Source organism: Falco naumanni, chromosome 9 (assembly GCF_017639655.2).
Source record: "Falco naumanni isolate bFalNau1 chromosome 9, bFalNau1.pat, whole genome shotgun sequence".
NCBI lineage: Eukaryota > Metazoa > Chordata > Aves > Falconiformes > Falconidae > Falco > Falco naumanni.
The window spans coordinates 25,903,593-25,931,201 of NC_054062.1; the positions used below are offsets into that span (position 1 = coordinate 25,903,593).

General features: G+C 38.6%; 1 protein-coding gene across 2 annotated transcripts in view; it reads left to right on the forward strand.

The window, feature by feature from the left end:
* Positions 1-8,094, forward strand: part of LOC121094010 (adhesion G protein-coupled receptor A3-like) — a 277,788-nt gene extending 269,694 nt beyond the window's left edge. For both annotated transcript variants that reach the window (XM_040607076.1, XM_040607077.1), the window contains 2 exons: positions 720-815; positions 4,023-8,094. In XM_040607076.1, coding sequence (XP_040463010.1) covers positions 720-815; positions 4,023-5,244 — 1,318 coding nt within the window. In that variant the 3' untranslated portion in view covers positions 5,245-8,094. The remainder of the gene's footprint in view (positions 1-719; positions 816-4,022) is intronic.
* The last annotated feature ends 19,515 nt before the right edge of the window (positions 8,095-27,609 follow it).

Sequence of the window (27,609 nt, forward strand, 5' to 3'; positions counted from 1 at the left end):
ACACTCTTCTTGGATATTTATGAGATCTTGCTGAAGTCTTAGAGGCCCTCACATTTTAATGCATTTGCAAGGCTGGGTATTGAATGCATGAAGAAAAGTGTGGTAGATGCAAAGGGATATTTAATCCTCCTGATTTCTCCAGATCGCTCCTCTGTGCAGAGAAAAACAAAACATTCTGCCAAATGGACTGCCCCTTTTCTCTTTGCCTAAATGAACTTCGTTTCTTTTGTCATCCAGGAGTTAGGAAAATGTTTCTGTGGTTTCACTTAATTCCCCTGGGAACATCTTCAAGTTAAAGTGAATACAGCTGCTTTGTCTGAATATTTTTAATTTATAATGTTTATGTGTCTAATAACTATAAAATATAAATATCTAGGTGAGTGGAATAACTTTATTTGGGGTGTAGGTTCTTTTATTAGACAAGGTTTTGTCTTCATGTGACTGCAATAGTAACTACATTAACTAGAGGTGTAAGTGAAAAGATTGTTAAATGTGGATTCATATAAATCTTAAATATTAAGCTTTCCACTGTTTGCTTCATAAAGTACAGTGTTTATTGTGACAATACTTCATTTTTTGCTTTTCTGGTTTTAGGGGCATGTCTAATGTTTCAGCAATACTGTATACTCACAATACTTCAAGAAAGTACAATTTTTTTAAAAAGCAGTGTTCAACCACAAGGCAGGCAAGTTAAAATATCAGTTAATATCTCTCAACAGATTTTACCTGATCAGTGGCGGAGTTCCTTTCATTATATGTGGGATTACAGCAGCAACCAATATCAATAATTACGGGATTGAAGGCAATGCACCATAGTAAGTATAAACTATTATCATAAAGCTTCTAAAGAAAACATGCTCTTTTTGTTATGCCGATAAATGTAACTGACTTCATAAAGGGTATAGACATGCCATTTGGGATGACATTTATTATGAAATTTTATCAAATAATAGCTATGAAAGAGCAATGTCTTAATCTGGGGCTTGTGGCTTCACCTCTACCAATCTGACTCCATTACTGTCAATAGAATTAATTTTCATTTACAGAATTACTCTTCATTTACATCTGAATAAGTGAAAGGATATTAAAAATACCTAATGGATAGCATATTTAATGGAGCTACTAATTAATTAAATACTTTCAATTCATTATCTCGATTGAACTGATATCCTTCAGGTGATCTAGTCAAAGCAATTTACAAATAATTATGTGAAAGAAGTATAAGTAAAAATTCCTCCCCCACCTTCTTCGCCCCCATCCCTCCCTTAAAAAACAATTCTTTTATATTTTCACCACCTGGAAATGTTCAAATCACAATGTCTTGCAATCCTGGCATAGCCCTCTAGTGTACTAATGTATTAGTGTTCAGTACACCTCCACGAGCTGTCTGAGCACCACATTATTATTAATTCTTGGCATGAAACTTGAGCTGTCAATGAAGTATAATAAGTCTTTCCATAAAAGTGTAGTACAAAGTGAATCAGACTGCGAAGTTGAATATATTCTGTGTAAAAGATCAGGATGGCAATGACTGGCACACTAATGGATATATTAATACTCTGCCAGCACTAGTACTCTGGAGGACATCACTCTTAGTTACTGCTTTGAGCATCCATTGTAATACATTTGAAACTACTTATGTTCTGGGTAAGGAAAATGGAAACAAAGGAAAATTACTTGCAAGTCAGCATTTGGCTCCTTAAAGGCATTTTTATAAGTAATTGAAATTTAAATTCTGGTAATAAATTAGTACATACCATGGCTACCTGTTTGGTTTGCCTAGGGCCCAACTTATATTCATGTATTTATTCAAACTTACCCAATTAGACAATCACTTATAATCAACAGTATATTAAAAGGCTTAATTATTTATGTTCATAAATGTGAGATTTTTTTATTTTATTTTGGCGGAGTTACAGAGGTTATACTTCTTTAATCATGTTAATCATAGCCAATCAATACCTGGTACTACAGCCTGTACAGAAAACAAGGCACAGGTGAGGGATGGTTATAAGAATGAATAAAAAGACAGTTTGTAATTAAACAACAGGATAGTGAATTATATGCCTTATTCATTTTTAATAGTGTTACTACAGTAGATGTAGATGCACAAACTTGAACGTTTATTTTACGGAACTGATTTTTTAAGTGATCCACAATGAGATTCCACTTGAAATAAGAGCATCCCAAGAGACTGTTCCACTGGGGAGCATTCCATTCTGCACTTTGTATCAAATATGCAGCATTCAAATGTACTTCAAGTATGCATGTAGCTTTGTGCTCTCTGCTTATCCACTTAAATATAGGTGGTAACTTACCTATCTTTTCACATATACCTTTTGGAGAATCTTTCCATATGCATGTCTGACAGCAAATTATATACTCCTTGGACTGTCTCTTAAGTTCATTAATAAAAGTGTGTATGTTTCTGTTTAAGGTTCAGATTTTAAAAATTTATGGTAGTTATTCTGCAGTTTCTTGTGATAAATACCCAGTGGGACTGACTCTTCTCAGATGAGAGGTTCTCAGCCTGGGAGAAAAACTCGATCTGCCCTTTTTATAATAAGTTGTAGGTGATTTCTGGCTTGAAAAGAATGTGATATCAGAAGGTTCCTTGCTGTACTGCAGGGACTGCAACCAATCACACACACCTAAATGAGTACAAAGTGTCACACAGTGTCATGTCACTTTGAGAGCTGGAATGGATCATGACAGATCACCTGGTCTGTCTTTCTGACCCAGTGAGAAATTAGCTATATCCAAACCATTCCTGACAGTTATTTTTCTGAGGTGCTTTAAATGCTGCAATAAGAGATAGACCACCCTTTATTCCAACCGCTTATTATCCTAATTGTCCCAACAGGTAGGAAACTTTTTGAAAAATATAATTTAAATCTTTCTTGCTGCAGTTTAAGCCTATTACTTCTTGTCCTAATCCAACAGATAAGGAAAGTAAGTTATTCCTTTTTCCAGAAATCCATGCAATATTTAAGAGTATAAGAACCTCTTAACAGCTGTACTGGCTTATACCACCAGCTCAGTTCCCTGTGTGTAACCATGGCTAAAAGCAGATCATAGAGAAGAATAAAAATGAGGCAAATATTCCTTCTTCCCCTGACCCAAGTTCTTCCAGTTTCCATCTGGGATTTCTTCACCCAGAAGTGTTTTCTTCCCCCATGTTTATTTGATTAAATCATTCGTCCTCAGGATGGTCCTGTTAGAGTGCTACTAAATTATGCAGATGACTGAGGCTTATTCAACTCATACTGGCCTGTGAACTACTTTAATCTGCTCTAAACAAGTTATCATTATGTTATTTAAAGCCTAGTAAATAATAATCTGTGCTCCAATGATATTATGCTACCAGTGTATCACAAAGAGGCCATCAACTTCCTTAATTTTTCTGAGGACATTCCAATTGATGTAAACTAATTCCCAGCAATTTCAGAAACAGTGCCGAATTCAGAAATGGCATACATCTTTTGGGTCCGCTCACTGCAGAGAGCGGTGACTGTTCGACTGGAAGACTTTTCTCAGCCTCTCTTATTACTCAGGCTGTTCTCTACTTCGGCAATAAGAAAATTCTGTAAGAACAATCTTCAGGTTTAATCTGAAATCTCTACATTTCAATTGCTCACACAGATTGTATAAACTATGCCTCATTTGCTTTTTAATCAAAGTATTAGCACTGTCATTTTTAATAGTAGAAAAAGGTGTTGACATAAATGGCACTGCAATGCTAGATTCTAAACTGACCTACATTTCTTGGAAATTTTCAGCTTTAATATCCTGTAAATTATACGAGTAATTTTATTCTATTAAAAACTATGGAAGTGATGTCTCAGCTTAATTGATATTAAAGGCACACATTCCTTTTCTCCACAACAAACATACCTGACATTCTGAGACACTGTTGGGTCATACAAGTTAGTCAGAAAGCCCAGTTTCACATCACTCCATTGTCCATCACACCTAATGTGGGCTATAAAATGTTCTTGACTCTCTTTTTTTGTTGTTTCTAGTTGCTGGATGGCGTGGGAGCCTAGTCTTGGTGCTTTCTATGGGCCAGTAGCATTCATTGTGCTCATCACCTGTGTTTACTTTCTTTGCACGTACGTGCAACTGAAGCGCCATCCTGAACGCAAGTATGAGCTAAAGGAAAAGACAGAAGATCCACAGAGAATGCCAAGTACTGAGGTGGGCCATGGTCATATTACAGACTCTGTGTCCGTTCCCCAGGCAAGCTGCTCCATGATTACTTCTTCCTTATTGGAAAATGAGCATTCATTTAAGGCTCAGCTTCGAGCCGCAGCATTCACTTTGTTCCTGTTTACAGCCACTTGGACCTTTGGAGCACTTGCAGTATCTCAAGGTCATTTCTTGGATATGATATTTAGCTGTCTTTATGGAGCCTTCTGTGTGACCTTGGGGCTTTTCATCCTGATCCATCACTGTGCAAAGCGAGATGATGTATGGCATTGCTGGTGGTCCTGTTGCCCATCTAGAAGAAACACCTATTCTGTCCAAGTTAATGTGCGTCCAAAGGTTAATGCCAACGGTGACACTCAAGTTCATGCACCTTGTCTTCAAGAATCACCATGTCCCAACAAATCAGCTGTGTTTAATCATCCAGCGGCTAGCCATTGCAAACTTACCAACCTACAAGCGGTTCAAAATCACGTTAACTGCCTTTCACCTGTGACACCGTGTTGTGCAAAAATGCACTGTGATCAGCTACTTGATGACGAAGCTCACATTCATGTCCACAACGAGGGAACCTTCAGACCCAACATGCACATTCATAGATGTCTGAAAAGCAGAACTAAGCCACGCTATTTCAGTCGGCACAGGTCTGCAGGTGAAAGAGAATACGCCTATCACATTCCTTCAAGCATTGATGGCAGCATCCACAGCTCACATACAGACAGTCCCCACAGTACGCATGATAGCCAGTCAGGTCACAGACGGGCCTGCTGCTCAAAAAGTGATCCATATCCTACTGTCAACCAGCCCGAAAGTAGCGACGCAAGTACTGTAATATATAGTTGTGCTAAAATGCCAGAAAGTGACACTGTGCATCATCCAGCTCATTTTGAAATGCACCCACGGACACAGTCTTTGCCATTTAATACGACCAATCACAACGGAATTCTCAAGGGAAATGTGCATGAAGCCATGATATACAGCTCAGATAGTACAGGAAATATCAAAACTGGCCCTTGGAAGAATGAAACTACTGTGTAGTTCATGGGCCATCATAATGTGGTTTTTTTCTCCTAAATCATCATTCTCTTTGTTTTTATTCCAAACTAAGTAAGATGACGTGTTTGTGTAGCTCATCAGTAAATTGTACAGCGTTTCCATCTTTATTTCCATTTTCTTAATAAGAGTCTAAAACAGAGAGAGAGAGAGAGTTTTAAAGTGAAGTTATTTTTAAAAGAAAGCTATAAAATTATTCTGAAAGGTAATTAGAAAATGAAGTCTGGACAATTGAGTATGAGAGGCAATATCCTTTTGTTACACAGAAACAACATTTCTTTAGAAATACATAATTTTCATTCATTGTTTCCACTTTTGTTCTGTAGTAACTTCAGACACTTTTTATAAACATATCAGCATCTTAAACTTCTACTTATTTATTTTTGTAGCAAAATATTATTACTGTGCCATGGATTTTAATCAGAAGTGATTATGGTAGAAATGATAAACAGGATTTTATAAAATTCCAGCTTTTTAGATCTACAAAAGTGATACTGCCTCTAAAGATCTTCTGTAGCATATGGCCTGTAAAGTCGTGTAATGTACAGTCTCTGTTCTGTCCTTTTTCTTGTTGGAGAGAAGTGCTAGGTAATGTCTGTTACATCTATGGTGCTGTATTGGTTGTATTTTGCATGACATATGTCAGGATATACCATTTGCTGTTTTCTAGTGTTACATGTGTTAAAAAAAGAACAAAAAAAAAAGTGTTGTACAAGGCTGTGAAAAACTCTATTGATATTAATCTAGAGCATTATAAATCTACAGGAAAAAAAAATCACTCTGCACTAGTTTAAGTGGCACAATCCTTTGTATAAGGTTATATGATAGCTTTGATAAGGGTCCACTCTAAAGTCTTTACAGAGCATGCACTACTCATTGTATGTGACACTGTGCGGTGTAATAGCAATTGTCTCAACAAGTTTTACACTTCTTTGTAAAGTATGCCTTTCAAACAAATCTGCAAGCTGTTTCACGACAACCTTTCCACATCTGTTAAGGTACAGCATTTATCATTAACTCTTTGAGGACTACATTTATTTTCGTAATGTAGCTTATTCTAGTTCAGAGACACTGTATATATGATATTGTCTATTTAGTTACATGATCAATGTAGTCCAGAGTTGCTAGGAAAAAGAAGGTTCAGTCAATTTTCCAAAACCACACCTTCTTAGACTCCATCTATTAATTTTACCATTTGCTTTCTGAAAACCCATTTCCTCCCCTAGCAAATTTCAGATTGTCTTCATCCTTTAATGCAAATTTGACCTTCAGAGAAGTTCTTTATGTTCATAATTTCTGCTGAATTGTAGGGCATTCCAGGGTCAGTACCATTCTCTATTAACAAGGCTCTTGGCAAGATGTTTTTTCATGTTTCCATGAACATCTGGACACAAAGCATCAACTCATAGTACAGAACTGCATCATAATTTTCCCTATATGAAATAAAACCGCTTTTTCAAATAGGAAGGGTGCAGAATAATAATGGGTTGCAGAAAGTGAATGGCAGCATAGAGCTGTGAGAAGAATGTCTACAGTGGAAAGTTAGCAGTGCATCCATAAATAAGAGCAAAAGCACAATTCTGTATGGCCACATGAGAAAGTTTGCTGTCATGTCTTAACACAGGCTTATGTAACTGCTACATCGCTGCAGAGAGGAAATAGAAAATTCCCTTGAGATCATCAGTCTGCAATTCTCTGTGTATATGTTGCAGAAATCTTCACATGCTTCAGCCCATTATTTTTCTGTTCTTAGCAGTTTATTGGTCTCTTTTTTTATATATATATGTAGGAATGCATTTCCTAATAGTGTACATAAAGATGACAATTATAATTGTTAGAATGTTATAAAAACATGTAAGTCAGATGAATGTGTTCTGCAGTGTTGCAGGTGGGAATTAGTACTCAAAGGGTTAATGCTCAGTATCTGAGTGCAAGAAATTTTGTTTTTCTGTATTTTTGTAAATTTGAAATATATATTGTAAACTCCAGCAGTGCAATGTATCCATCTCAGATTGTGTATTTTTAAAAGGTGAGCAAGAAGAATGCACTAGGGGGTTGTCAAGTTTTAAGCCAATATACAGTAGTTTCACAACTAATACAAAAAACAGAAAGAAACGCCTGAGCTTTATTATGTATATGCTGTATATGCTTGAACTGTCTCTAAACTAAAATACAGTATTTTTCTTTGTTTGCATAATGAAATATTTTCTGTTTAATAGTTATTTTCTTTTAGTATTACTTTTACTCATTCCACATAGACAGTGAGCCCTAAACAAGCATAGACATAATGTGAAATACCACTTCTCTGTGTCTCAGCACTATGTATATGTATATTCTGTAATAGCAAAATCCTAGGAGGTCTCTAGACCATTATGCAAAATATTCCACACACACAGCCAAGTGAAATACTCACTCTGCAAGAATCCACTCAGTGAGCTTCTTTATTCAGCTTGTGTTTTAATCACCTCTGTTACTTTGTCTGAGAGGCCAGTTCCATCTTCATAATGGCTTACAAAGAAGTAAATAGGTGCTGCTTTCCACAGAATATCTTGTGTGATAAAACTCTCTGGAATTTAAACATAAAATATTAAAACACTTTTCTTATTGTGTTAAAAATTAATTTAGTGAATATTTCTGGGCTAATTTGGAAGAGATGTGTTATGCAATAATCTGTTTGCATATTATTTTTTCAGAAAACATACAGTATAACTACAGAGTAGAAGAACATGATATTAAATAAATATAAAAATGTTTTGTAACATCAGATTTGACCAAAATGCTTTTTGTGCTTTTGACTTTTTTTTCCTTAAGATAAATGAGATAATTTCAATGCTTTGGGAGTCTGGCTTTGTTTTATTTTGGGGGTTTGGTCAGTTATAGTCAGTGAACCGTTACTACTTTACCTGATTTTCTTTCCTATAAAAATAAAGTCAATGAAATAACTGGAGTATAAGAGATATATTGTCCTAGTAAATTCCTCACAGACATACATGTGTAACATTTCAAAGTCAGCATTAGTTTTGGTGATTCATTGATGACATAAAAATGACTGAACAGACTTTTACTGTTCACTTTCTGTCTGAGATGAAGCAAGAGAAATTTCATCCAAAAAAAGATAATTTTTGGAGAATGATGCAATCAACAGAAATCTGAAGGGTTGTTATTACAGTACTACCAGGATAAAAATATGCTCTGATGCTATAGTGTTCCTGTCTGCATACAGAAATTCCAGTTTTCATGACCAAATTTCAGGTCATGAAAGTTACTCCATTTTAAGTCACATAGAGTGTTTACAAGAAGAATTCCTACCCAGCCTCATATAAAGAGGTTTGGTGTGAAAATAAAGCATGCGTTTTTGCACGTTATGGCTGATCATCTGTGTTGATCCCAAGAAGTCTGCTGGTTGAGTCTGCACTAATATGACTGAGCAGTTGCTGTCAGTGGCCATAAACACATGTTCTCCTTCACCACACAGCTGCCTGCCAGCTACCCTGTGGGCACCCTATCCAGATGTTCACCCATCAAGGGAGCCTTCACTGGCTGTAAAGATTATTGCTGTCTAAACCAAAAGCAAAGTCTGTGCTTAAAGCAAAGTCAAGGCTGCCTTTGATAGACGACACAGGCAACTGGGCAGCCTCCACTTGAACACTAAGGGCTGAAGGCAGATAAAACTCATGGAAGTCACTTCAAGCAGTGTAGCTCCTCTCTTCAGTGCTCTGCCAAAAGTACCTGCCTACAAGGTCTGCTGCCTACAGACATCTGCCAAATCCAGGCAGAATTAGTCAGCTTACCTAATATTCCTGGTTAGCTGAAATGAGAGCGAAACAACACAACAGAGTTAATGATCATAAAAGCCCAAGTTGGAGGAAACCTTTCTGGATGCTCTGTCACAAAGCTGCTGCAGGTTCATCATGTGCAGGGACATGGGTCTAGTGTATCCTGGATGGCCTGATGACCTGGAATTGCCCTTGTGCAGACACTATTAAAGGCTTACAAAGCTGACTGTGGCTCCACAAATTCGGAGGTAGATTCTGCTGTGAATTATACATCTTTTTACAATGAAGAGATTATCTGCCAGAGAAGGCTTGTACATTTGACTATTTGGGGAAAAGAAAGCTGTCATTGGGATCAGGCCAGTGACCTTTTTAACAAAGACTCTTTCTTTGCACAGAAACAGAAAAAAAGAAGGTGGTTATGGTTTTTTGTAAAGGAGACCACCTATACTCTTACTGATTTTTTTGTTGCCTATGACGAAAAACCGTCAGGCTGATGAAGACATTAGCGGCTTCCTTATGAGAGTATAAATTCAAATTCCTGTACCAGCATCCTCCAGTTCAGAAAGAAGCTGTAGGAGGCAGCTAGATCAATCAGGATCCGTCAGCTGGCTGGCTGACTTCAGTCAAGCCATTTCAGTAGTCACCTGGTGCTCTAGGCAGCTTTTGCTTGCTTCCTTAACTCCACAGAGCAGGGAGCTTTTGGTTTGGCTGTGCTCAGCTGACTCTTTTTTTAATTAGCAATTGAATTGCTAAGAAGAAAATTTATTCTACAAATTACCTTGACTATATAAATAATGGCTTTTTGTTCCCTGTTACTAGGTCTGTAAAGGGGCAAGTGAATCCTGACCAGTCTATTACCTGAGGGTTTTTTGGAAGCCAAACAAGCAATCAGTGAATTTGGGAGAGCATTAGAGAGCTCACTTCCCTGCAAGGAGGGTTGAAATTTGGTTTGCAAGGTCTAGAGCAGTCCGAATTCAGACAAATATCCTGCCTTATGGTTATGCAGCTGGCTGTGCTGAGAGGTAAGGAGTTTTTTGTAAAAATGGTGTCTGTATACCCCATAGGTACCACTGTCTCTTTACATTTTGATCTGTTTGAATTCTGTAGTGCCTTGCAGTCTGAACAATAAAATGACCAACTGTTTCCACCAGTCTGTCACTCTGCTCCAGCTGTTCCCCTGCATTTGCAGCACACTGCGGAGTAAGATTGTCCAGCATAGTCAGTATTTTCACTCATTTCTGTATTTGTATCCCAGATACTCAAAAACACCTGAGGAAAGCAGCAGGAGGAGCTTATTTTGAGGTTAGGGGAAACTCGGGGAGAAGAGAAAGCAGTAAAGCACATTATTTGTATTCTTCTTACAGTGCTTCCTTTTGTTAGCCCATTTGTTACTAGGCTGTAAGCAGTTACAGTCATTTTTTTCTTAACTCTTTCCATTGTAAGATCTTGTTCTCTACTAATTAGAATATAGCTGAAGTTCACCATTTAGCTTGATTTATGCCCTCTGCAGTTACTGCCCTCACATGGATGATTTTAAAGAGTTCAGCTAAAACAGCTGCAATGTTTTCAGCAAAGAGGCTTAAGGAGTTTTGTCTGCAATAGCACCTTTCAGTGAGATTTTTTTTTAATAGTTCTGTCTTTCAAGGCCCATTATTTGAAAATTTTGGGAAGTATGGCTATTACAAGAAGAGATAAGGGCACTTTCTGCTGTTTCTAGAAAGTGAGCAGTCCAGTACAGATGACAATTTTAGCCACCAAAAATATCCCAATATACTACTGTGAAAAATCTCCCTTCTTAGGATGTGTATGCCTTGGCTGAGGCTACGCTTACTGATCAGGTGCTGCTGCAAGCCGTAGGGACTCTAAAGGACCTGCCCTATAAATTATTTACTTCAGCTGCCCTCAACTAGGAGTAGGATGGAAAGCAGGGGGGCTTGAGTCTCATGTTCTCTGCCAGGCTCTCCAGCTTGTCTGCCCCTCGTAGACACCACAACGGGATGGAGGAGGGAATGGTCTGATTTGTATGAGGAGAGACAAATGCTAGGTCAGAGGAAACTGAAGAGACTGAGCTTCTAGGAGTGGATTGAGTTGAATTTAGCAGCCTGACCAGAAGGCGAGAGGCTGGTATGAGTATGAAGCTGCAGGAGTCAAGAGGACTGATTTAAAGCTGGAAGGGAAAGGAGGGTCATGAAATTGAGAAGAGGGACTTGGAGGCTGGGAAGAAACTAGGACCAAATTGGTAGTGGGGGAGAGGGGGAGTAGGGTGAAACAATTATGTCCATGGGTGCTTCCAGGTTGCGTGTGTAAGCCAAGCTTTGTGATTCCTCTGCACTCAGTAAATATCTGGAAACCTGCTAGCAAAATGGTTATTTGCTTATAAGGTTGGTCCTCGTAGAAAATTACAGGGTATTAGTGCTGTCAGTAAGTGTCAGAAATCTGTGTAATGAATCACAAATGCTCAAAGCTGTTGATTAACCAGATATTTCATGTGCCACATGATAGAATTTCTGTATTTTTAATGTCCTTTTCAAAATCCAGAAACTATGAAGAAAAAGAAAAAATATTTCAAACAGTATTAGTGAAGCTCAAAGTCAAACACACCAGCTGAGGAACTGTTAGAATTAAGGTTGCCTTTGGAACTTCCATTCACAGCTTCAGTCTGTCTTTTGTTGTTTTTTAACTATTTTGGTGCATACTGTTTTTTAACATCTTGGCTTTGGTGCTGTGCATTTAGTATTCTTTAATTGCGTGGGTTTGTGTACATCCAGAGTTAAGCCAGTCATTTCACGGAAAGTTTTCTTTTCCATGTTTTTTTCTGGAACTTTTAAAGAAAGCCTTCTCAGAATAATATTGAGGTTGAAGCCTTCTAATAACACAGACCTTGCTTTGCTACCCTTCCCTGTGCAGAGTGCTAGAAAGGAAGAAGAGGCTTGAAAGATTTTCCTCTGAGATTCCCCTTATTCTTTTCCAAGGTATTTAAATAACTGTATAATCATTCCAAATGTTGTCATCACTATGAGGACATAGGAGCATTAGAAGAAGGAGCAGACTGAAGCTAGGAAGTCCCTGCCCTGGCTCTGTGCATCTGTATTACAGACTGTAGGAAGCCTGTGCCTTAACCATGACGATTCATGTTGATATATGGGCTGCCTGTCAATCCCATCTTCCCTGCAGTGGACCCTTCCACTGTGGAAAGCTTCCTATGGGGAAGATACCTGGTGCTGCTGAGAAGGGCATCACGTACGCAGCCACTCCAACCTGCAGGATGTGCCAGCTTTGGCCGATGAGGGATGGACATAGTTTTGTCGCTGGCACTGCACGATGGCCTCCTCAAGCCAACAGCTGGCGAACCTTACCCATTGGGAGAGTGCCAATACAGATGTGAGGTTTAGCCTCTGCCACTTTACAAAGGTCATTCTGCTGTGAGTTCCAGGAAGGTCCCTTCCCTTCAAAAACTCCCACTTCATTGCTGACTCTGAGACCCCTGCCCAAGCCAGAAGCTGGAAAGACCCACTCCCCCTTGACAAGATGGCGTGAGAATGTGAAATCAGCACGGAGAGCTGGTTCCTCTCCATCTTGTGTAAAACCTATTGAAACTATCCCTGCATTCATATATATGAGAACAAAGCAGGGAGGATAAAGTTAAATGACCAGCTAATCTTTTCTGAGATAGTAAGTGGAATAGTTTAAGTGCTGCAAAAAACAAAACAAACCCCCAGTCACTCTAAGTCAGTACAGAAGCCTTAATTCTAGCATTATAACGAGTTGTATTCTACCTGACAGCACAGCGCAAGCAACGTGACATACAGTCAAGGGCTATAGTACATTGAAAGTAACTACATTTCACCCCCAATGCTTTTCCCCTGGGTAAAAACAATCTGTACACAGTTGTACCGTGGAAACATTTTCTGCATCCTTTGTTACGCTGGTGGACGGTTTTAGACTAAGAATCCATTTAGTGTGGACATGCACTTAAAATGGTTTTATAACATGGACGTGAAGAGAGGGAAGGTTACTTTTCCTGTTGTTTTTTTTCTTTTCTTTTCATTACACAAAGCGCCGATCATCAGTATTACACTGAGATGTTATTTTTCTTCAGTATGTAGCTAACACAGAGCCAGACAGCTGCAGAGCAGAGCACTGCACCAATAGCAAAAAGTAACCATGGAAAATGGAAAAAAAAATAATCCTCTTACTCTTAGCAGTTCAGAACTTTACCTGTATGGGAACGATTCCAGATCACACAAGCTGCTTCATTAGCCCATTCATCCTCTCAGTGTGTTATTAAGGTTCAACCTGCTTAACAAAACTAGGGAGATCAGAATATGCCAATCAAATTTGGAATGACTTGAACAGTCTCTGGTATAAGTGGCTTACATAGTTCATTGTAGATTGATGTGGGGAAACTGCTGATAGAGACAAAATGTACAGGCTAGGATTTCAAAGGCCCCGGAGCTCTAGGATGAAAAATCTTTAGCACAAGTCCTTTTACTTAGACAAAGAATAAAATATCTTATGTAGGATATAAGGAGGTTTGAATTTAAATCAGTGAAATGATGAAAGAGACTGACAAAGAGGCATTTTGAACAGCTCAGCACAGACTTTCTTTCCTTGTGTATCCACTGCTGAATGCAAGGAAGGGTTTAATTCATGCAGTCTTTAGTCAAGTTTTTTCACTTTAAGGCAATAAGCTGTAGAGTTGAAATTACAGGCAGGAACCTTTCCATCAGCTTCCGTGGGTCCTAAGTTGAAGGCACAGTGAGCAGAAAAGGCACGGCATATGGTTTAGAACCTAATCTGAGAACTGACAAACTGCAAACCTCATTAAACGGTGGCTTTCCGTCGTAGCATGAGGTCACACATCCTGCTGCACATGCATAGTGGGAAGGATCTGGAGGAAAAACAGGTGGAAATGAAGGAGAACTGGGGTGTAAAGAGGAGAAAGGCATTGTGATGGATAATCGAATGAGCACAAGTGCCTACTGAAATGGTGTAAGCACAAAAGTGACCACAAGCCTTGGATGAGTAAAGGAATGTATTGAGCAGGACTGCACAGGTGAGTATGTTCCTATCGTGATGTTCATTCAGAGAGGATGCCAAAAGATTGGATAATTTTTGGACAGAAGCCTCAAAGACATGCTGAAAACATGAAATACACTTCAAGCTAAAGGCATATAATGTGTACAGGTTGTGGAGAAAGAAAGGGGGGGAAAAAAGTTAAGTGATTTTCTCACTGTCTGCAGAAACTACCATACAGAAGGTTCTTTAATCTAGCAGCAAAGGTATGAAAAGATCCAGTGATTAGGAGCTGAAAGCTGAAAAATAAGACTTGCCCTTTAATCTGCAAGAGTAATTAACTTGATAACAATTCCTTAGTGATATCCTAAGTTGAATTTTTTAACTCAAGAGAGTGTATGTCTCAGCAATATTTTTCACTTCAAACACAAATTTTTGACCTTGGTGCTATAGGAACTACAGGGTAACATTTTACAGGCATTTTACATTATATTTGATGTTCAGTAGACAGCCTCAGAAAAATCCTCCTTTTGGACAGGTATCGTAGAGGTGAGGTAGAAGAGAAAGGACAGTGTCCCAACCTGTCTATGGAGAGCCTAGGAAATTGTGTTGTACTCCCAACACCCTTGGCTTTGGTCTTTGTGGCACTGCTCAGTTTAAGTGCCATTTTAATGTTTATGATCCCAGGTTCTTTTTAAACTGTATATTTGGACAGAAAATCTTTATATTCTGCAACATAATGAAGTTCTTAGTTACTGCTTTAGATTAAAATCTCCCTTAAAGTTTGACTAAAGCCACAATGGTGCTTGCTTAACTAAATATTGTCCATATGTCTTGTAATGGTCCACATTAAATCAAATTCTTCCTTATCTCCTCCCTAGCACCTAATGGCCACACTTTGATCTGCATTAAGGATTGGATGTTTCTACTCAAACCCCTTCCTTGCAAAGTTCCCAGGGTGTTGCCTATACTAGAATACATTCTTTATAATCCTCTATTTTACTTGGTGTAAATCACCTGAAATTTATAACCAGTATGTTTACTTGATCTTGATGTAAAATGATTGAGCCTTTAGTCTGCTGGGAACAAAGGTATATCAACCATGTGTTAGAATCCTATCACACTGCACAGAGATGGCATTTTCTAGGTAGAGATAGCCCTGGTTTTGCACCTACTGATTGTACATTGAGCATTTGTACCCACGCACATCAAGCTGTGATGAACAGGATAAAACTGTTCCTAGGTTGTATTGGGAGATCTTCCTTTTTTGGTCTCTTTCCAGCCTTACACACAATGGTTCTTCTCATATCCTCTTCTTTTTCATTTTCTGACTTTGGTTTCTGCACTGAGCAGTCACATTGCTGTTACTCTGCTCACAGTTTCAGGTCCTTCTGGAAAGGCAGCACAGGTTCAGTGCTGACCTCAGCTTACCTGACAGCCCCTGGCCTTGTGCTGAGAGGGTAGTGTCATGGCTGTCATCTGAAATGCTCTTTGCTGTCTTTTTATCTCTCCTCCTGGAAGTGGATTTATCCAGGGAGATAATTAAGCTGCAGTCCCCCCACCCTCCCCATCTTTTCTGCCTGCTGCAGCCTGCTGAGTCCTGTGACAGAATCACTTGTGTCCTTTCTCAGGTACGTTGTGTAACTTCAGTGCCAGGCATTCATGGTGTCCTCTTCTTTATTCTTCCCTTCTGAAAATGCTCCTGCTGGGCAGCACATAGCTCTTATGGGGTTTCTGTATCATTTGTTGTGAAACACCCCCATACGGGCAGGGTCGTGCTGATTATAGACCTGTGGCAAAGTGATTGGAATGATTTCTGCTCTTTCTCACAGGATTTTTTTTTTTTTTTTTTTTTTTTGCCTAGAAACTAATTGTTTATGAATACGGAAACAAAAGCACCACAGCAAATTTGGGAATGTCCTCTGCTGGCATTCCCCAGAAGCACCAGTGTGGTGCAAATCTACCAGGAAGTATAATTTCTCTTTTAAGGCGCTTGCCCGAGTTCTTCATTTTCCACTTCTGTATTGCCCCTAAAGCTTCTTGCTGCTTCTTGGGTTTTATACTCCCTCTCACACTTCGCTCCGTGCAGCTCAGACAGTATCCAGATGGTCTCGTCCTGGAGTGAGCCCTTTCTGGAAGGAGTCTCGCTGTTGTCACTCACCAGCGGATGAAGCTGGCATGCAAAGATGGTGCAAAGCAGCAAAGTCATTTTACCTTTCACTGCCACGTAGGAGTTCTGTAGCTCTAAACTATGTGTGTGTACACGTGTGTACATATGTATGTAATTTGTTTGTGTGCGGGTATATACGCACTCAGACACACACATACAAATGAACTGTGGGGAGTATTAGGTAAAAACTTAGTGCTTGCTACTGCCTCCCTCTGCTTTGAGCAAGCAGCCCCTGTTTTCAGAATATGTCTCCTAATCTGAAGTATTACCAGTATTTGCAGTACTTCCTACTGGTTTTAAATGGAACCTACAATTTTCTGAGTGTTACAGGTATTCCAACTCTGCATAAAAGGAATGAACCATTTAAAACCTCAAAAGCTTTTTCAGTGGCCGTAATTGCTCTTTCACTGGCACTGTAAGTATCTTTCCAGAGGTATGGGAAGCTGCTACTTGTAAGTTAGTCTGGGAGAAGCATGAGATTCCTGATAATGATTTTTTTTACACAATTTTGCACAGGCCAGACAAAATTAGACCTTTTCTATATTTCTGACATGCATTAGCAACTTTAAATCACTTCAAAAAAATTCCTCTTCCATGGAAATGTCTTGATTTATAAGCAAAGGTTACTACTGTGCAGTATTTCTAGAGAACTGAAGCCACATGGTTCAAATTCAAATAATTTCAGATGCATGCAGTTTGCAAATGGAAATTCCCCCATAAACCATATAAGATATTGATGAGTATCTCCAGTTAAGAGTTAAATGAGTCAGACTGCTGTCTATATCCTCATAACAATTAGAAGCAGAAATAATTAATAATTTAATTTAATTATAACCACTCTTTTGACTGTGGCTGGTGTAGAAGATTGTAAATATGAAACACTTGCATAATTATTATTCTGAAGATCATTCAGGACAAGTAAAAGACTGAAAAAGATGTTAAACCTCTTAAAGGACTTATTTTAATTATTTTAAAGTCATACATTAATTAAGGTGTTTACTTATTAATCCCTGGAAATTTAATTCTGTACTCAGAGTAAGTGCTGTAATTTTCTTGAGTAAGTGCTGCGTTTCTCATACATAAGAGAGGTTGAATTGCTCAACCTTAACTTTAGAACTGTAATAACTTGAGGGATGCTGACAATTAACTCACTCAACAACTTCTTTATGCCTCTAGCAAGTTTTGTGGCTCTAACATCTCTCTCTTTAGAAATCTTGTTGGCCCAGTTTATGTGGGTCATTTACCAGTCATTGTCTGCTGCTTCATTTCTTGCTGGCCCTAATTTATTCATCTGGAATTAAAGCAGAATGTAGACAGAACTGATTCTGTGGCTGCAGTTGCATGCCAGCTATCACAACAATCTGAAGCTGAAGCACTTTGATATTTGCAGCCCCTATGGAGAATCTCCTTCTCACGGACAGAAGGGATTGGGGTGCCTGCTGCTCTTACTGCTTTCTGTCCCTCCTCGTGCTGGCCCTTTGAATGGAGGAAGTAAACGTCACAGACCTTACACCCATAGCTCTTCTTGAAATCTCTTTGTGGGTCAGAGTTTTAGTTATCCTGGTTTTATGCTCGTGAAAAACATTTCAAAAGCCTAGAAGTCAGGCTACAGCCTCATGATTTTCTTCTTCACCTCTTGTGCGCACCATATTCCCCTTCTCACCCTTCTCTTTTAGGTGACCTACACTGAGCGCTTCATCCTCAAGCAGGGAACGAACACTAGTGGTTATTTTAAAATAAGGTATTTTGATCCAAATATATATTTTTTTTCAAGAAAAGTAATGTCTTGCGGTACATGGAACATTGTAAGCAGATCTTTTTAAAAGGCATGAGAGAAATTAGGTTTAGATTAAGACAGTGAATACTGCTATAGTATTCCTGAGCTTTTTCAGGCTTTTCAATACTTGCAGGTCCTTTATAGCCGAAGTCTGTACATTGCCTTCTGTGCTGCAGTGCCCAGGGAAAAATGACAGTCCCGCCTCTTAAGCAGAAATGCAGCAATCTCACTGCAGATGACAAAATACAAAGCCACAGTTCTGCAACAGCAAGCTGTGGAGCTGCCTGGAAGGTACAGGCTTGGGAAAATGAAAGGTGCTTTCCAGATCCAGTTTTGAGTGTGCTTTGCTTTGCTTTCCTGCCCCCCTTGCTGGGTGTGCAGACAGTGAGAGCTATCACTGCACCAGCTGGAGCAAATGTAAACTTCACATGGGAAGTAAAATATCGGGTAAAAGAACATGAATCATTTTACTGTTGTGCTGTAGCATAAGTGTTATCATTCACTCTTCGTCACTGCTCCATCTTACAGACAAACCCCTGTGGTTTAGTTGTAAGCAAGTAGTGCGGGGAATCAGCAGCTGAAGTCATATTAAATGTTGTCACCTAAGGAGACGGTATCTTCTCCCACACCAAGATACCTGTGGGTCATTTGAAGTTTCTCCTCAGAGCACTTTTATGTGTCGGTGGGGTGACTCTGGCCTTGGCGGTTGCCCCTTCCCAGCAGGCAGATGTTACAGTTATGATCATAACGGTCAAGAGAGTGATGGTTCCCCTCCAGCAGCTGCAGAGACTGGTGGATGTGCCCAGTTTGTTGTGGCCCTTCAGTGCCAGTGACATGTAAGATCTGGGCAGATGTTAGCAGTGAAAACAATTTGCCTACATTTGATTGACCTTTCTGTTTATTCTGCTTGCCATTAAAGCCTTCTAGAAAAACCTGGGCAAACATTTCAGTGCGAGTCTGTTCAAGCTATTCTAAATTTCCTAAGCATACATAGGTCATTGATTAGAAGTTAATAGCTCTGTTGTCTCCAGCACCTTTTCAGGCCATCTCAAAGAAGGAGCAGTCTTGTGTTTGTGAAATTCAGGTGCCAAATAAAGGATTAAAGCTTCAGGCTTGATTGCGGCTGTTAGAGCTCTTTCAAAGGCAGTAAGTCATCGGCCTAAGGTAATTTACCTTTTCAGGCTGCTGGAAGCAGGCTACATAGAAATTCTCTAAATGCCCATCTGAAATGGCTCTTCTTAGCTACAGAGCGCATTTATTGCACCTGCGATTATTGGAGTAATTGAGAAGGTCTATTTTTCCCACATTAGACCAAAAATGAAACATTTATTTTGACACATTGGGCTACCGCCATCTGTGCCCCAGCATCAAAACATTTTTTTTTAATGTTCTATTTCAGCTGTTCCAGTTGGCCTCAAAAGAGCTTAAAATCTGGCAAAAATAGCACCAATGTTTAACTGTGCACAGAAGGTATTATTTATATGTCAGTAGCACATTGTTCGCTTACTAGGTCTTTAACAGCTGTATATAATAACATGATCTTCTACACATGCTAGTTTTCACAGAATATGTCACACAGCTCTGAAGTACAAAGCTGAGGGTCAGCAAATCATTTTGTATTTTTCTTATGTATACAAGGATGACACACAGGCCACTGCGTGGAATCTCAGCATAAGCCAGATACTATATTATTTCATCAAAAGTAATAATGCACTTTCCTGGCATTTGTAGAAAAAATGATGTCTGTTAATCTGAGTCTATTCTTCAGATACTGGGTGAACAGTTCCATTTAAATCTCTTTGTATAGAGATATACGGTATGTAATATCCCCACAGGCAAGAACTAGGATTTGGCTCTCGGATGACCTAATTTTGAGAGAGACAATAAGATCACTGAATTGAGGTGCAGCTGATATCAGTGCCCAAGGCCACCCCTAAGCTTCATCCCAATCTATGTGATGGAAGGTCACCTTACTTCAGTATCTGTAAGCTGTAAAACAAACAAAAATATCAGCAGTGCAAAAGGACGTACAGAAACATCTATTTTAAATAGAGGCCAGTTCTTTATTGCGAAGTTCTTTGGAATACATTAATTCTAATTTTTAATTTAGTATAAAAGAGTACTGGACACAAGGTGTTTTTCTAACCTCTAATTGTAATACTTAGTAAATAAAAACACAGCAACCCTTTTAGCTGACTGTTAGAAGAATATGTGAGAAATCATGTGAGAAGTAATAACAAGATTTAATATGACACCCCAAATACCTAACTTTTTAATGTCTCAGATACTGATAAACCTTCAAATTCATAAACAGTAGATTCCAGATGCTGCCTGGTACGACTTTTTTCCATAAAACTAAGGATGAACATCAGTCTGTAGACACATTGTTTGGAAGTTACGGGGTGGGGTCAGGAGGATATGTCTTCAGGCAGATTTTGAGGCAAAAGGCATGAATCAGTGTCCCAGAAAAATCATGAAAGCTTATGCCCTGTTGTTGATGCTGAAATGAAAACATTACAGAAATAAATGTCTTTTGATTCAAGCTCACCTCATTCTGCTGGCACAGTAGCCTGAGGGGGGGAAATAGATTTGTAGCTCTTTTTGAGTTGCCCACCTATGTATCCTTCCATAAACTACCGCCCTGTAAAAGCCAGCAAGGATCTGGTGTCCCTCTCCTCACTGGCCAATGCTCAAGCCTCTCATTTCAGTTTAAAAATATTTATTCAAGGAAAAAGGTAGACTTTGTTGAAGCTGACGAAAAAAGGAAAATTCTCTGATTTTTTTAATGTATGTGAAGTAGTCTAAATAAGAAATTAATACTACAAAATTGAATTAATATGATTCAGTGGAGAGTGGTGGGCCAAAATAGCAGCACTAAGAATCAAAGGATGGTCTGTTCAGCTGGAAGCTGAAAGCCATAACTGGCTGTGTCCTTAAAAAAAGACTTGCAAGCTCCAGTTTTCAAATGCGGTCTTTAGTTAAACCTTATTCCCCTCCCTATTGTTATTTCTCATCATATTTACAACACGCATGTATATCCCTACACAGAACATATCATGACACTTTTATTTTTCCCACATCTCAGTATTGTTCAGGCATCCTGGAGTTAACAGAAGTGAGCAAAGGAGTCTATTTTTGAGACTGTCTGAGAGTTCACTTTGATTATTCATAGATGAATCAGCATGTCGTCATCTCTGTAGGTCTAGACGTAAGAAAGGTATAATACCCAACCCCATGCAAGTCACGACTGCAGTGAAAGCCCTTTATCTGAGCAGTATGAAAGAACATTCATTCAGGAATTGGATGCAGGCTCAGAGGCAGCCAAGCAAGAGCAGCTCGGCTAAAGCTCTGGGGAAGAAAAGAAAATGCTGGCCTGAAATATTGTGAAATATAAATAACAAGACCAGTTTTGGTTGCATAAGCATATGCTGAATGACATGTGAAAAAATAATAGCCCATAAAAGAAAGAAGTCTCTCTTTCCCCAAAGGTAAAGTCATTCCTGGCAGTTTAAGACCTTTCTTGCCCTTTGCAGCCCTGCTGTACCTGCAAACACCATCTTCACTGACAAATTTTCTTCGCATCAGTGTCATCAGGAAAAGGTGCATGGGCGTCTAGCTGTATTTAGTCAGAAGCTCCCATATTTCCTTTTTTCAGTAAACCTCATCTGACGTTATAAATGTAAGAGCTAAAAACTCACTAGGGATTGTAGGGCAATGCAAAATTTATAGAAGAGATCAGGTATTATCTAAAACTCACTTGTTAACAATTCTTTCAGGTCCTGCAGGATGGCTGGTGCACATGGAAAGAGATTTCCACAGAAAGTTGCAGACTTTGCAAGCCCATCCTTCAGTATTTTTCAGTGGAAAACAATGTTTGAGCCACTCCAGCAGTAATGGGATTCCCTGCAGTGTTGCCTAACCTACCGTCTTTGGTCAGATTAACATCTCACAGGGGCAGAATTTTCTTCAGTGAAAACAATAGTGTTTCAATGACATGGGTGAAATGCAAGGTACTGGGATAACACGTGGAGAAAAAGCTTATATTATTTTAAAATAAATTTTGTAAGTAGGAGACTCCAATATTGCTCCAACCTTGAAAAGATGGCTATAGTACATGTTCCAAGATGTGAAGGCACATGGACAGTGTTAATGAAGGTCAGGGGAAGACTGTAACTGTTATAACAGACTATAAAGTGCAAGTCAAACCACCTGCTGGGCTCACCAAAGGCCATGGTGCAGTATGAGCCCCACTGGCTTCTTACTTTGTGCAAAGTCTTCAGGTGCCTTGTGTGACATCTCTGTCACATCTGAGTAGATTTAGCATATTAAGCTGTATATGCAATTTATGAAGGGTGTTCTGGATTTAAACTGAAAATTCATTGCACCTTGTCTACGATAATAATGTTAAAACAGTTGGTGGCCCGATAATGCAATGTGGGCAGATGCAGCTTGTCCATCCAAAGAAGACCAGCGTGATATTCAATCTGGGCCACATCGGTATAAGACACCTGAAATATATAACCAGAGACATATATTAGTGAATAAATGATAGTTGGCATGGATATTTTTTAAGTTTTCATGAAAACAGAGAGAGATGAGAGGATATCTGGAGAGGGACCAATTACAAATAACCCTGCACACGCATGCATAATTAACAGGATTCAAGAAGCAGTAATGATCGTTCTTTTAACACAGCGTAAGTCTGCCTAGAGAGGTGAACACATCAAAAAGACTCAGCATGAAATTTAAAAAGAAACCTTTGACTAGTTTGGCTTTGGGGAGCTTGTCAGTTTATTAACATTACTTTAACCTAATTTTAATTTTGCTTAATGTGATTTCTTTTTCCATGAAGGTCTTTGAAAAAATGTTGTTTATGCAAATAAACTACATGGAAAATTGGTTTTTTAACTAAATGACAACTGACAGACTAGACTGTAATAGCCAATTGGGAACTTCTAAAGCATGATTTGTTTACTCAGTAGTACAAATTGCATAGCTCTGATTATTAAGGACAGTAAATATCTTAATAGTGGCTATTTTAATTAACAGAGTCGTATGGCTGGATCACAGTCTCCACTAAGACTGTTTTGTGTTGCTCCAGTGGCAGCAAAAATAGCCTTAATCCTTATTTCAGTAGTCACCCTATTTAATAGTTCAGAGGAGCTGGCATAAGGAAGGTCAGATTTGTCCCATACATTTCCTACTAAAACAATGTTTCTTGCTTGACTGTTTGCAAAAAAGTAAATCCTACCATTTTTATCCTCACTGTCAGCTATGACTTCTCTATTTGCCTTCATCTGACTCCAGAGTTCTTTTTTTCTGCCTGGGATGTAAGTCCTTTAAGAAATACCTCTTCAAAATCTTAGATTCTACTCCAGTGTCAGATCTTTGGATTTCTTTAGAATTTATTTCTTCATTTGAATTTCAAGGTATTTTTGTCACAGAGTTCTACGGAATAAATGAAAAATAAAAAAACACCAAACAACTTTATAGCCAATGCAACATCTGTAAGTAATATAACAGCTTTCTCATATCTTCAGGTGTAGAACTATGGATGCTAGATAGGGAAAAAGCTCTTTCACATGTTGCCACTCTCCTGCCAGTGCAAGATTTTGCCTACTGGCAACAATTTCAAATAGTACATTGCGATGAAAGTATGAAGCATCATGGGCCTGGTATTCCCAGAGAAGCCTTTATTAATTGATCAGTATTTAATTGTTGTGTTAAGGAAAATTGGGGAAACACCTGAGTCTCTGCTGTACCTAAAATCAAAGCCAGTGCTCTGTCAAACCTGCATCATCCTAAAACCACAGCTCCTATACAGCATGAAGGGGAACGTTCTAGAGACCATGGAAACCCTTGGCATGTTGAATTGCCTGCAGAGGGAGAGGAGGAAGCCACCAGCTCTTCTCATATGAGTTATCTCGTATCCCTTTTGAAATTACCAGCTTTGAATTTCAGTGTTTTCTTTTTGTCTTCCTTCCTTTGGGTCCTTTCACACCTATAGCCCTCCATATGGGAAAGGACTGGCTATTTGCTTTCTAGTCAGTTTTACTTCCCCCCAGCTGTTCAGTACGGCACAGGCAGCGGCACAGGTCAGGGAAGACTCTGCAAGGAGTCACTGGAGGAATCTGAAGGAGAAAAAGCTGGTGGCAGCAGTAGTCAGGTGAGTGATGCCAGGAATGAAATATCTCTAATCTAGCTAGGAAATTATATGGGACTGCTGAGAAGCAATAGAAATACTAGCATAAGTATTAAAATGATCTGGACAACAAAAGAGAGGAAACTGAGTTATGGTGCAAGTTGTCAAGCCAAATATAATTAGGGTAACCCAGCCAAGGTAGAATAATAACAATAGGGTACAACATAAATATGAAGAGTACACATTGTTCAGGCAAGCCAGAAATAAAAGGCAGACCATTATATATTTATAATGTGCTGAGCTAAAAAAAAAAAAAAAAAAAAAAAAAAAAGGATAACATGATAAAATGGATAAGTTTGAGTAAAAAACAATTTAAGGAAGGATCATAAAAAGCTTTGGATAATGTTGGATGTCTGCTTCAGCCCCCTAGAGTTTAATTTGTACTGGATAAAGATCTCTGTAATGTTATTAGAAAGAGAAATATTAGCATTAGGGAAGATTTACTGACTTTATGGGAGATTTTGACCTTCCAGAAACAGGCTTGAGAACAAATATTATTAGTAATGGCAGAATGTAGGAATATCTAGCCATGGTAAGTAAAAGAACTTTTCACTGAACAAAGGAGGCATAACAAAGCCATGCATTTAGGAAGGAAAGCAGTAGTTATGCATTTGGGGTTAAACTTTTGAAAACTTGACAGTCACAGTGTATCTGTGAGTCACTTGTGTAATAGGGAAGAGAAAAAATAAAAACTGCTCAGACATACCAGGCTAGCTTAAAAAAAAATCAGGCACTAGTTAAAATTTATCTGCAACACAATAAACAGTTCTGGTTATCTGTACTAAAAAAAAAAAAAAAAGTCTTCCAATAACCAATTTGATGCTCTTTTATTATTTGAGCTGAGTACAGATGGACAATATGTAACATTTGAAGACAGAATAAAGTTTGATAAAAAATTATCTTGCTTGTTTGGAGAAAATAAATCAAGGCTGGAGGGCGTAGTAATACAAGGGAAAGAAAAGACTTATTGAAGCATAAATGATAACATTGGCATAAAACCAACTGGACCTATGCTAGTACAAGTGAAGGATAAAAGATCCTTAATCACTAGAAGATTTAATTTCTCAGACACACAAGGCAAATGCAAAGAGCACAGTGAAGATGTAAAACTGTGATTTGATAATTGACATGGTCACTTCAGGTGACCCTGGCATCCAGGAGAGATGAGTCGATTTTGATTCTTGGCACTGATCAACAATTGAGATATTTTATCCTGAAATTTTGCATACTTTACAGAAAACAGTGGCTTCCAAATCGGACATGAGGTGGTTTCATTTCATTATTCCCTGATGTTACATACCTTGTCAGTAATTTGGATTGCGCCACAATATATGTTTCAATAAAACTGAGTCTTGACACAAGGTTATATATATATTTGAATATAGAAAGAAGAAAAATGTAAAATGAGAAATAATTATTTGATTAAAAATAGAATTTTCCAAGTTAAATGGTCTTTTATTTATATGATGTTACTATGGAGATACAATATGTTATTAAGGGCAAAGAAAGGTTAGATAGATGCATACTCTTGTAGTCATATAATGAAAGGGAGTTAAAATGGATGCACTTATTGCTATATTACTTCTGAGGAAATAATTGTAAAAGAAAGATATTATTTAATTGCTATTATTTCCCTTTGAAGATCTGTAAGTGGGAGATGAACAGATGTGATTGTTGCTGGGTTTAGTGCCTCTGTCTGCAGATCCAAGTGGACATCTCTGTCTGAAAGCTGAGCTAGTGTGGCCCGATTATGTGGCAATCTGCAAAAAAATCAGAAGTGAAATGACCAAACATATAAGCGGATGCACAGGATTTCAAACATCCAGTGCAAGATCCTTGAAGTTTCATAAAGGCATCCTGGGACTTGTTACATAAACAATGCCATACAAAAAATAACAACCCACTATAGTATACAACAAGGTATATAAACCTATTGCACTTTTAGGTTACAGTAAACCTTAATGACCTGTCTGTTGGAGATTTCCTTGCACAACTTTTTATGTTGCAGATTTACAATGTAATGGACTGGAGTATCTCTGCTATTCAAGACTTAAGGTATTGCTAGAGATGGGGAAAACAACTTGAGCAACAGAATACCCAGGCAGATCTTTCCCAGTACTCAGCTGGCTATGCTTTACCTAATGTAAATTCTTTGTTATATAAGGCAAACTAATTCACTCTGTCTGCACTGAAAACAATCTCACGTTATTAGTGCCAGGTGTTCCCTGTGCAGTGCTCAGGACTGCTGACCTTGCACAGTGCGCTGTGGCCCCAGGACCTTCTTAGTACTTCTAGCCACCACCTTACTGTCGAAATTAGGGCTAAATCCATCTGGGCATTCTCAGCATCACCTTGCAGAAGTGAAGCATTCAGACACATTAGGAAGGCTTCAAAAATTAGTGAGTTGGTGACTAGAGAGAAGCTATAACCCATCAAGAGCCACCTGAAAACTGTCAGTTAGAGCTGCCATCCCCAGCTGAACCTATTTTGCTTCATACTATGGGACTGTTTTCTTTTAATGCATTAAATGGAGTCAGGACATGTGACCTTAAGGTGATACCCCAATAGCTTATAAGAATCTGGTTATGCGTTGCAACTTTGGGAACCTACGTCCTTATTCTGTCATTCACTAAGAATTTATTTGCTAAAAAAATTAATCCAGGCTTTTCTTGTAGCAAACAAAAAGGTATGTCTGAGCTAAGTTGCCTCAGATGAATTGTAAAATAATAGCTTAATATGCACATGCATCTGTTTTGTGGAAACTACAGGGGAGAGGAAAATTATATATTTTAAAGGTACTTTAGTAATGATGAGCTCAATTGTATTTTGTCATGCAAACTTAAAGGTACAAAGAGTAAGACACAATAATGGATCGAAATTGTTTTTCTCTTTTTGTCCTTTCCCTTTCCTTTCTTGTTTTATGTCTACTTTAATAGGCTGCTGTTATGAGAGAGATTCTTTTTTTGTGTGTTGCCCCTGACATGCAGGTTTATTTGTATTTATTTGTCTCCTGGAGCTGAATTTAGAACTGCAGAAGCAGTTCTGGCAGAATCTCTCCTTATGGTTGGTTTAAACTACCTAGACCCATGTAGTAATGCTGTGGTTTACAGGAGTGATGCAAAGAGACAATTGACCTTTATTTTCTGCTTTCAGATACCCTGCCTGTTCCAGGATTGCAAAAGCCCATGGTCCTGTTATATGTCAGAGGTCAGAATTTACTGACACTTGTAGTAACTGCTATAGAGAACAAAGTGCTAAGTTAAGCAATGTGATCAGTAGGTATGGAAAAATACAATCTATATGGTTTGTGATAGTGAAGGATGAATATTGGCTTGTTTTTGCCTTGAGTTAATCCAGCCAAGATTTCTTCAGTCTGTCACCAATGCAGTGTCTTGTCAACTGTGCTGTC